Source organism: Salmo salar, chromosome ssa18 (genome assembly GCF_905237065.1).
Source record: "Salmo salar chromosome ssa18, Ssal_v3.1, whole genome shotgun sequence".
NCBI lineage: Eukaryota > Metazoa > Chordata > Actinopteri > Salmoniformes > Salmonidae > Salmo > Salmo salar.
This window is the reverse complement of record NC_059459.1, coordinates 73,440,653-73,452,904: the sequence shown is the minus strand read 5'-3', so window position 1 is coordinate 73,452,904 and position 12,252 is coordinate 73,440,653. Positions and strand designations below refer to the sequence as shown.

At 41.6% G+C, this 12,252-nt stretch overlaps 1 protein-coding gene across 2 annotated transcripts; it reads right to left on the bottom strand.

Moving 5' to 3' along the window:
* Window positions 1–1,080: 1,080 nt before the first annotated feature.
* Window positions 1,081–11,073, bottom strand: LOC106577909 (serine protease HTRA3). 2 transcript variants are annotated; one of them, XM_014156347.2, is made up of 9 exons: window positions 10,223–11,073; window positions 6,593–6,692; window positions 5,795–6,017; window positions 4,045–4,239; window positions 3,828–3,860; window positions 3,412–3,526; window positions 2,847–2,904; window positions 2,609–2,704; window positions 1,081–2,417 (listed from the first exon to the last, which is right to left on the bottom strand). In XM_014156347.2, exons 1-9 carry the CDS (start codon window positions 10,641–10,643, stop codon window positions 2,249–2,251), a joined length of 1,410 nt encoding a protein of 469 aa, XP_014011822.1. In that variant the 5' UTR covers window positions 10,644–11,073; the 3' UTR covers window positions 1,081–2,248. The 2 variants fall into 2 exon arrangements, with proteins under 2 accessions (XP_014011822.1, XP_014011823.1); XM_014156348.2 differs by having other exon boundaries at window positions 6,593–6,697; window positions 10,223–10,527.
* Window positions 11,074–12,252: the final 1,179 nt, after the last annotated feature.

Sequence of the window (12,252 nt, the reverse complement as noted above, 5' to 3'; positions counted from 1 at the left end):
AGGGGAGAACGTAATAAGCACCTAATAGGATATATCCATCACGAGCACCTAATAGGATATATCCATCACGAGCACCTAATAGGATATATCCATCACGAGCACCCAACTTGGATATAAGTTGCAATTGAAACTTGTTTAAATGTTATTTCTCTCATAGCAATATGCCAAGTTTATATACTAAGCTCACTTCAGTAGTAGTTGCATCAAGGATATTAACCAACAATTCACAGATTCTCTGGCAGACCAGAATATGGGTCAACTCTTCCATGGCAGTAAATCACATCTAAAACTCTTCCAGACTCTCCTTATCATCTCTCTCCTGTACAGTTTCCTTTCCAGACATCCTCCTTTAGGACATTAGACATACATGTATGACCGACCTGTGGCAAGACAAGTAAAACTGTAAGAATTTCTTTAGTGACCCCTAACTTAACATACATACAGTGCCTTCAGAAAGTATTCATACCCCTTGACTTATTCAAAATAAAATGTGTTACAGCCTGAATTCAAAATGGATTACGTTTAAAAAAGAATCTGAGCCATCTATACACAATACCCCATAATGAGATAAGTGAAAAAACATTTTTTTAGAAATGTTTTCAAATTGATTGAAAACGAGATACAGAAATATCTAAATTACATAAGTTTTCACAAAGGTGCTTCTTAAATACTTTGTAGAAGCATATTTGGCAGCGATTACAACAGTGAGTCTTTCTGGGTAAATCTCTAAGAGTTTCCCACCCCTGGATTGTGCAACATTTGCCCATTATTCTTTAAAAAATTCTTCAAGCTCTGTCAAATTGGTTGGTGATCATTGCTAGGTTGTCGTAACAAAAGGGGTTGAATACTTATTGACTCAAGACATTTGAGTGTGTGTGTGTGTGTGTGTGCGCAAGAGTGTTTGAGTGTGTGTGAGTAGCAGGCAGCCACAATACCCTGCTTGTACTAAACAAGGCCTGCAGCAGTAAACATTCCTGGCTTCCTCATCAGCCATCTCCAAGTGCAGCAGAACGTTGTCAAGGGAATCACACACACACGCACTCCTCATTGGGTCAATGCAATAACATCCAATGACCTAGATTCCATTAAAGATGTTCATTTATTTTTATAAAACATTTATTTGTAAAAAAAAAACAATCGCTCCCATTCACATAGCCTGTTGGTAAGGAATCTGGATATGTAAACATTCAATCTTAAGTTATGATGATTAATATATAACTCACTGCCTGTAAAGTAAGTTTATTTACTCATACAATAAGCACAAGTTGGTATTGTAAACTACTTATGAACAACTCATAACACCTTTATAAAGGGGACATTACTGTAAAGTGTTACCAACATGTCGGTTATAGTAGAAGACAGCAACAGATTCAATCAGACATCTGCTTACATTTTGGAGGCTGAAAAATTATGTATTTCTTTCAACTGACCATTTCTGACCAAAATGTGATCTTTCCTTCAACCTATAACTGACCAAATAACATTCACAGTTGCTTATGGAATAGTTCCAAACCGACAGCATTGGACACAGCTACTCGTATATACAGAAATTATTTATATTCTAACAGATTTAAAAGGCCATAAAAGCAATGTAACAATTGAAAAATCTATTATGCTAAAACTTGTCTTACCAATGATCGCTTGCATTCGGAGTAAGTGACTCTCAAAAAACAGCTCGTATGCTTTGACAAGGACATTTAGATGATACAAAACACATATATAACAATAAAAATCAAGTGTTTCATTTCACTGGGACTTTCAGTCCTAAATGCATTTGGACTCCAGAGTTCTGTGGAGATTTCCCAAACAAGGTTCAGTCAGTCTATCGTTTCCCCATCAAGGTTTCAACAAACAAACACAGTTTTTCTGTTTGTTGATCGTCTTCTCCTTAGATTTGAATGGTTAAAAAGTCACCCTTTAGGCATAGATCTAGGATCTTATTTTACCCTCCCAAATCCTATCATGAACCATTAGGGGGAGAAACAAACAACTGACCCTAGATCAATGTTTAGGGGCAACTATCAGTGTCTAGGTCTCTCAACCAGAGTGTTTGTTTGGTGGTCCATATACTTTTAATCAGTCTCCCGGATTCCACACCATGGTTGCCATGGTTACTGCGCGATGACGTCGTCGGGCTCGGCGTTGAACAGCAAGGGGCTTGTTCATGAGTGACACTAACGTTACAGAACGTTCCGATTTTTTATTTTATTTTTCATCTTGAATACACTCGTGGCCATTGTCGTCATGACTACTGCATAATGACATCAGGCTGGATGTTGAAGAGCAGGTCATCGTTGCCCCTCCTGACCTCCAGCAGCAGAGTCGTCTCCTCTGTGAGCGCCCCCTGTAGGTCAGCAGTGGTCAGCAGCGGACGGCCGTTCAGCTTCACGATGATGTCGCCGTCTCTGATTCCACCTCTGTGTGGAGAAAAGGGATTTCAAAATATATATATATTTTGACATGGTCTGTGGGTATTGCAAAGCATTTTGTTTTTAAATATAAATAACGATGCTCATTTATCGTGGCTTATTCATGAACGTTATTATAAAATGTAACTAAATCTTTTAACCCAATCAATGGTCATGTTATAGCAGTGTAGACCACCTACTTCTGTGCAGGAGAGTGAGGAACCACTTCATGAACGTAGATCCCACTAGTGACCTCTGGGAAGTCTGGGTTCTGCTGCTTCAGCTCCTCAACCAGGCTAGTCAGGACAGACAGGCAGACACACAGTAAAGTTAATTTTGGAAAAAGTAAAAATGTTTGTATTTATTGTAAGCTATAGAGATGTAATATATAGTTTAACACACATTTTAGTATTATGATTACGTGTTACAAAGACTTACGCTGAGGTGATGGTAAGCATCCTTATTCCAATAAACCGTTTCTTCAGTGATCTCACTTCTGTAAAAAAAAAAAAAATGAAAAAAATTATTTATACTCATCTGTTCTATTCTTCTTCCTTTTTCTGTTAAAATGTGATCACGCTGTCATGGTTCTACCTGTCACCAGAGGGCGGCAGAGACCGTCCTAGAGACATTAACGACACTCAGGTGGGTCCAATTTATTCATTATGATGTCCCTGTTAAAAGAGGTGTGTTTTCTGTTGTCCTTTGCAGAAACTTGAATTGTTTACTGTGTGTGGTTGTTTCCTGAGTGAGTTTGAGACGTAGTGTTTGTTGTTTTATTCAAGTGTACTGTGATCCTGCGGCTACCGTTTCTCAGTGAAGTATTATGTTTATCCTTAACCACTGATTCCTCGTATTGTCTCTTCTCTGCACCTGGGTCCAACCTTGCCACGTTACACATGCATAATGCTAATGTCTGTCTGTCTTTCCTGCTGTATGTATGGTGACGGGCCTTTCTCTACTTGTCCAATGATTTGTTAAGGAAGGGGAGGGGTGGGCCTACCTTTGCTCTGCTTGTCCATTGATTCGTTGAGGAAGCGTGTGATCCTATCAGAGGGGATGGCGAAGGAAATCCCAGCAGCCACCTTGAGAGTGTTGATGCCGATCACCTCTCCATCCTGGTGGCAGTCAGACAGATAATGTAACATTGTGTTATGAATAGAAACTGGATTGCTACGGTTACCGATCACCTCACCATCGTGGTGGCATCCTATACAGGGTTATTAGGCGTCAGCACTGGGCTGGCTTCATTTAATTACATAGAATATCAGAATGGGCATTGGAATCCTGGCAACGTGACTCACAAGATCAGTGAACGTTTTGTTACTAGCGTATTATATTTCTATGGCAACGGCTTCTTCACAAGATTATCACAGGGAAAATTGTGACTAATGTTATGTATGCTGATGTAACGCTTACCAAGTTAACGAGAGGTCCACCTGAATTTCCATACTGAGAAAAGATGGAAACAATGATTATTCAAACAACCAATGGGATGTGTCTCTGTGTGTATGATCATGGATGTCCTCTTTAAAATGTCACAGACAGCTAGACAGCCTATGAGTTGGTTATAAGTGGAGTGTGCTATACTTGCCCTTTAAATAAAGTTTAGATCAAGTTTAATTCAATGTCTCACGTTAATGATGGCGTCCGTCTGTACATAGCCCATGTCAGAGTCTCTGATGCCCAGCTCTTTGCCGTCCCTCTGGGCCGTGCTCACGATCCCCGTGGTAACCGTGTTCTGGAGCGCAAAGGGGCTGCCGATTGCAACCACAAACTCACCGGGTCGAAGGTCGGCCGAGTGGCCGAGCAACAGCACCGAGAGCTTTTTCTAAAGGGAGTAAAGAGAGAAGGTGGGAGAGGATGGGGCGATAGAGAGAGAGGGTGGGAGAGGGAGGGAGGGAGAGGAGGAGACAAAGGGGGAAGATGGAAAAGGAAAGGAGGAGAGAGACGGAGAGAAGAGTTAAGTAAAAACATATGCTCACGAGACGGATGGTGTAGCAGAGCGAAAGAGAGAGGGACTTGTGTAGGAATTCTTTAAAGGGAAACTTCAACATTTTTCAACTTCATATTCATCATGTCCAGCACCACCCCAACATCAACATATGTAAAAAAGATATGATACAGTGCCTTCAGGAAGTATTCACACCACACCCCTTGACTTTTTCCACATTTTGCTGTATAACAGACTGAATTTAAAATTGATTAAATTGAGATTGTGTCACCCGCCTACACACAATACCCCCTTATGTCAAAGTGGAATTATATTTTTAGAGATTTGTACAAATTAATTAAATTAATTGTTAATTGTTATGGCAAGCCTAAATAAGTTCAGGAGTAAGAATTTGCTTAACAAATCCCATAATAAGTTGCATGGACTTACACAATTGTTGAATGACTACCTCATCTCTGTACCTCACACATATAATTATCTGTAAGGTCCCTCAGTCGAGCAGTGAATTTTCAAATACAGATTCAACCACAAAGACCAGGGAGGTTTTCCAATGTCTCGCAAAGAAGGGCACCTATTGGTAGATAGTTAAAAAATAAAAAAGCAGACATTGAATATCCCGTTGAGAATGGTGAAGTTATTAACTACACTTTGGATGGTAAATCAATACACCCGATCTCTTGCCGGAGAGGAAGGAAACCGCTCAGGGATTTCACCATGAAGCCAATGGTGACAGGAGAAAACTGAGGATGGATCAACAACATTGTAGTTACTCCACTATTCTAACCTAAATGACAGAGTGAAAAGAAGGAAGCCTGAACAGAATAGAAATATTCCAAAACATGCATTCTGTTTGCAACAAGTCACTAAAGTAATACTGTAAAACGTGGCAAAGCAATTCACTTTTTGTCCTGAATACAAAGTGTTGTATTGGATTTGCCCCGAACATATTACTGAGAACCACTCTGCATATTTTCAAGCATAGTGGTGGCTACATCATGCAGCCACCACTATCATCTACATTAAGCAACTCCAGTGTAGATTTGGCCTTGTGTTTTAGGTTATTGTCCTGCTAAAAGGTGAATTCATCTCTCAGTGTCTGGTGGAAAGCAGACTGAACCAGGTTTTCTTTAGGACTTTGCCTGTGCTTAGCTCCAATAGATTCTTTTATCCTGAAAAACATGAACCTGAATATATAACCACCATAGTATTTGGACTGGTCCATTGTAAAAAGTCCAAAAGTCTTTAGGATACAGTGTTAGTCTTCCTCTAACCACAAATATTGGAGTCTTACCACAGACATATTGTTCACAAAGAATTATCAGGTAGAACAGACAACCAGCAGTAGACCGGACCTCCATGGGGTGAGATTTTTATATAAATCGAGCATTCAACAATACAGTGGTATAACTAATATATATTCCACTTCTCTCACCAGTGAGTTGACTTTTATGGTGGCGATGTCGGACTTCTTATCGATGTCCTTGATGGTCGCCTCGTAGATGTCACCACTGTGCATCTGGACCTTGAGCTGCTGATGACCTGACATAGGCGTGGTGCTGGAAACGACGTGGGCATTGGTCACTATCAGGCCCGTTTCTGACATCACAAAGCCTGAGCCGCTAGACAGGGGGACGTTCCGGCCGAACAGAGGGTGTCTGGGGGGTCAAGAGGTACACATAGAGCTAGAAATATAGACTTTCTAATGACAAGACGAGAGTTTACTGTGTCATGTGAAGTGCTATAGCCTATGATGAGAGATGACATATGATCTACACTGTTGTGATGAGGTTACTCCTAAGTTATATGTGATCATTTTGGTTCAACCATCATGCGCCCTCTTCAACATGAGTAAGACACATACTGACAACACCCACTGTAGTTGGATTTGAATATTGAAACAACGTTGCAAATGTTGGAGACTTTTTATAAATCTCCACTGTTGAAAACTAAATGTTATTCTAAAAAGAAATGTAAGAATGTCTAGATGCTTTTTATAGTGGAGATCCAAGTTTATAAATAGCCTGGCTGGGCTGATGAGACAGTGGATTGCCCAGTCAGATGGAACAGAGTAAATAGGCATTTTAACGTCATAGATTTAGCCGGTGGTAACTTGTGGAATAGACACCGGCTGGAAGGCGCTTTTAACCAATCAGCATGCTGGATTAGACACACCCGTTGTATAATGCAGTACAAACACACGTGTCTGCCTACACAAACACACTCGGCGTACCTGAGGAAGAGTTCGATGTGGACCACAGCCGGAGCGATCTTCTCCACCACGTCAGCTATGAAGTTAAACTTATACCTGGGACTGGTGGGGTGTGAAGTACCTATACTAGCGGGAAGAATTACTCATGTTAATAATAGAATCCAGTCACTCCTCCACACCATCACCACTCAAACGTCATATTTTCTAGCTGTTATCTGTTAGCTGCAACCTAATGTGCAGAAAACAGTAGGCTTCAAAGTGGTAACAGTAAGGGCCCAGAGTGGTCCCTAGTTAGGTCATGTGATCAGGAAAACGTCCTGGACAACAACATCAACAGTATCAAAACATATGAGGTCAACAAGTGCAGGTTCCTCTAAAACTTCCTTTGTGATGCCCTACACTACTTTATTCTTCCCTCCACCCATTCCTAAATGAAACCTCAGTACTTTGGTCTAAAAACAGCTGGGAGGTTTTGCCAGGCTGCACTCTTTCAGGGCCACGAAAGAGCCTTGGTGGCGTGTGTGGGGTGCGTGCAGCAGTTAACAAACGTTAATTACAGCGACTTATTTCCAGTACATGGCAGCCACGCCACCGGCTGGCGTTTTTGTTCTCCTCAGCTGACTGCGGTTTCCTGTGTGTGTGTCGGTGTGTGTGTCGGTGTGTGACCGCCTTGGCTTGTACATGTATACACAATCAGGCTACACAGCTGAGTTTAGAGTACAAACAGTCAGCAAACATACACTCTGTCCTGAAACTAGCCTGTGGCATAATAGTGACCTCAATATCAACTCCCAGATTTTATTCATATCATGCAGTTATACTAGGGCCAGGAGTTTTCCTGACTGGGGGATCGTCATCATGAAAAACACTATCACTAACCAGGGACCAGAGTGCCTAGTCAGGTCACATGGTCAGGGAAAAACATCTGACTCTAGATTTTAGAACTATTCTCATTCTAACCATTTGCAAATCCAATTTTTGGCTATGGTCATCATCGTAATCACTGGTAAACCGTTGGCTAAGGGAGTCTAGAATTAAACATCCAAGCAAAGTGGAATCTTAGAAGAAAATATTTCAGCACTAGGCTACAAATTGGTCCTCTACGGTTGGCTAACCAAGCATTAGAAAAACCAAACCAGTGGATGGCACAATCTTGGCAGTAACTGTGGAAAAACCAACTCTGCTATTAGTCTAGCCTGATTTCCCAGATTTCTTTGTGCTGTCTTGTCAATAACCATATGAGTTGGCAAGACAGTAAAACAAATCTGGGACCAGGCTGCTATTATCCTGTGTGGTGGCCAATAATGATACTGTATCTCATGATTTTCTGTGGGATAGAAGAATATATTGTAATTTCAGTGTTTATGTGCACACATGGATGTGTGCATACTGTAGATGCAATGCCAAGGTAAGGGTTTGAGAAGTCTGGAAAATGTGGGTTTGGAATGAAGAACAGTTTGAAGATACTAAACATGTACTTAGACTAAAGGCCAGCCCATCCTAATGATAATGGGGAGATCATTTAGCTTTAGGCCACTGTGGTAGCTGGTCCATCTGAAATAACTCAAGGATGACTTGAGGGCAAACACACACACGGTGTAAGTTGAATGGTGATGCTGATATAATATTAGACTGAGTGGGATATGCTGTAGACTGAGAAATGAGAGGCAATGGAGATCTGAGAATAGAAACTAAAATGTAAACAGTGATAACATTCTATTCCTAACTCAACAGGTAATGATCAGTTTAGTTAGGGAAACCTTGAGTAATTGGCCAATTCGTCAGGAGATTAAGAAAAAACGCCACCATCCATAATAATCTGCCTGTGTGAGGTCTCTACAAAGCCTTGATTCTAATTGGCTCATGGACCAATGAGCAGATTAGAATACAAATCTCATCATCAGTCATCCATATCCCTCTTATTAAACTCCATATAATTATGGGTTCAAATACTATTTGACATCTTTCCAATATCTTAAACGTTTGCTCTGCTCTCCCTGGAGTGCCCGATGGGCAAGGTTTGCAGTTTTGGGAATATTCTATTGGTTCCATTGCGCCAGGCAAGATCAATCAAGCCCAGCTTACATAGTTGAAATTATTTCAAATAGTCGTTGAACCCATGTATGGAGATTAGAACAATTCAATGGCAGTCAGTCACATGCTTTTAAGCCCCTGACACAGAATAATGACCTCTGATCAAAGTCGAGACAAATCGGATATGCCATAACTTTGTGTCTGCATGGGACTTCCTGCTTCCTGTAATGTCTCTGAAGGTACACAACCCAACTGTTTCCCTCATTAGTGAGAATGTACTGTATTATTCGGGTCAGGTCAACCAGAGACATCATACACTTAGTTGTTTTGAAAAGGGAATTGATGGCCAAATTCAATATAGTTTGATTAATTCTGTGTAAAAGACATGCAGGATATCTCTACCATATTACAATGGAGCCCCCTCAGTTTGCATGGGCTCTGTTGTCTATATTACACAGTACAACTTTGTTGATGTAGCCTGCATGTAAAGCGTGTTACACACCATCCAGAAGGAACTGTTTAGGTCGGAGATGGTATGAGGTCATGTTTTGATTCTAGAATGTCCCTCAGGAATGATTTGTAATGTGCTACATTCTTTTTTATAAAAAGAAATCCATTCAGAATGGAATGGGAACCAAGGTAACTGCCACCCCTGGGCAGGAAAATGCCTATAAATGGACACAGGAAATGCAAATAAAAGCTAGACAGGAAAACAAACAAACTCTGACAAGTGAAGTCATTCATTCAGTGGCTGGTCATTAGTTTTAATCATGTGAGACTAATCTATAGGAAGTCTGTCTGGGTGTAATGATGGAGATTCCCCTAGGCACAGATCAGTTCCCCCCCCCCCAATCCTAACCTAAACCATTAGGAAGGAAAACCACAAAACTGGCCTCAGATCAGTGTCTAGGGGAAACATTTGTCCTTTTGCAATGAGGGACATAAAGGACTTGTAAGGGTTGACTTTAGGGGTTAACTTTAACGATCCAGTCACCCAGACAGTCTGCTGGCTGCCTGTTCTGACAAAGGAGGGGCTCTTCCACTAGCCTACTTACAGTAAACTGCTCCTATATGGTGCACTACTTTTGAGCAGAGCCCTATGGGCCCTAACCAAATCTCAGCATTGAGTATGTAAAAAAAAAGTGCACTATATGGAAGAGGATGTCATTTGGGATGAACCCTGTAACTGCACTATGCAAACATCACCCATACCAATCCATCATCCACACTGCATAAAGTGCATCAAAGTAACTGTGAGTGCAAATCAAATCTGATTTGTCGCATGCGCGGGAATACAACAGTGATAGACTTTACCGTGAATTGCTTATTTACAAGCCCTTAACCAACATTGCAGTTCAAGAAATAGAGTTAAGAAAATATTTACTAAATAAATTAAACGGTAAAAAATTAAGTAACAGGCTATATACAGGCTATATAGAGGGGGTACCGGTACCGAGTCAATGTGCGGGGGTACAGGTTAGTCGAGGTAATTTGTACATGTAGTTAGGGGTAAAGTGACCATGTATAGATAATAAACAGCGAGTTTCTGCTAATATTGAATTGTATGTTTTGTATGTTGTTGTTGATTTTGTTTATTTTTAGACACAAATGACTTACCTTTGTTTTGGTTGATTTTGCATGGTCCCTTCTGGACCGAGTTGATGGCTGGCAGCCCCTGTTGCAGAGCCTTCCTACTCTGCGCCTTAAGCTGACACACGTTCCCATAGGTATTGCCATCACTGCCGCAGACTTTATGCCCCAATTTGCACTGGCAGAACCCCTTGGCGAGACGCTTGCCGGCCGGGTGCTTGCAGTCGAGTCCATCACCGCAGGGTAGGTCGTCTTTGCGCCCGCATGGGTCGCCTTCGCCCTGTGCGCATACCAGGCAGCAGTTGCATCGGTCTGGAACGTACCCCATCGGGCAGCTGGGGCTGGGGCAAGTGCTCACGTCGCAGCGCTCCGTGCACTTTGGTTTGGGCTCAGTACGGACGAAGTCCTCGACGCAGAAGAGAACGGTGGCAAACAGAAGGACCTGCATTGTTGGCGATCTGGTGGAGAAAATTAAACCAATAAAATAAAAATGATGTAAAGTATTTACATTAAGGTCATGTTCGTCACAAAACGGTTACTGGTCATTTGGGAAGATTGAACGACGCGCAACGTCTTTATGCATCACTTTCACGGGGCTGTTGAGACAAATTTACGCTTGCAGGACAGACATTGGTGTCTTCTTACGACTGAAAAGTTCTCCACTCATATGCATGTCCTGATTCAGATTAAATGGGTAACTTTATCCCAAAGATGCGCGTAATTGTGCGCCTAATCGATGCACTGTTTACAGCTGTAAGTTATTTGTAATGATCCCGGTGACGCCGAGTCTCCATTGAAATGAGTGTCAGTGCAGCAGTGCAGTGGCTTTTCTTTTCTCAGGTTTTTGGAAGATCCCATATCATTCGTTCGCATCTGGTCTGGCTCTGCCCCTCCGAAGCGCATAGCTGAGCAAAAGAGGTCTTTGATTTGAAAAAAACGCGCCCCCATGAGGCGGAGAGTAACTGACCCCATTGACACACACCTCATAACCATTAAGTTTTCATCAGATCGAGCATGAAAGTTGTCATCATACCTTGTGATGAATAACTTGAAAATGAACTTTGTCTGTACCTTGCCACTGTAGGCCAAAGCATAATTAATCACAATGCTCACTGGGCAATATTATGAATGTTGTTCTGAAGGCAGCTCTGCAGAGTGGTCGCTAGCTGGCACAGACACAAAATCAGAAACTCGGATAAAACCAAAAAGCACATTTTTGTTTTCATACATTTTCTTTTTTTACACTATAGCCAATTGTTACTTTGCAGCTGGCCCATCTAGCGGAAACCGCTCAGTTCTGCCTCCAGTGCAAGATTCATGACAATAAACGTGTCAAAATATTGACGTAAATAATTGGGTCTCTGTCAGTAAACATGGGTGTGGATGCACTCAGTAACTGAGTTGTCGCGTGGCAATTTGGTTTTTCCTTTTCAAAATATTAAGTCATCCATTCGTCTGGATGTGAGCAAGTGCACTCTGCGTCCTAAATGGCACCCTATTCCCTACACAATGCACTAGTGCACTATAAACGGAATCGGGTGCACTAATAGGTTGGCATTTGGGACGTAAAACATGTTTTTATAAGGACAATTTATTAAGATGACCAGCCGGTAGCAGCATAATGGTGGTTGTTTTTCGCACACACTCTCTCTCTCCAAGAGGAATGAGCATCAGGCTAGAGCCTAATACATGTTTGTTTAGGTGGAGAAGAGAGGAAATGGCACACTATTCCCTATATAGTGCACTAGGTTTGACCAGGGCCTGTAGGGAATAGCGTTCCATTTGGGACAGAACCAGATGTATTTCACCAGCCGCAGCTATGTTTATTTGAAAACTCAACGTCAATCACTCCTGGTACTTTTCGGAAACACTGGACCCCTTGTCCCAGTCACCAACTGAGCTGACCGTTAATGGGGGAAGCAGTACTTTATATGTGTTATTCTTGGGATTAAAAGATGGAATTGTTGCTGAAGTTGCGATATTACCACTTACTACAGAAAAGTAAGACTCAGCATTGCTCTTTCTCCGTAACTTTGTCAATAGTCAATGCTTTCCAG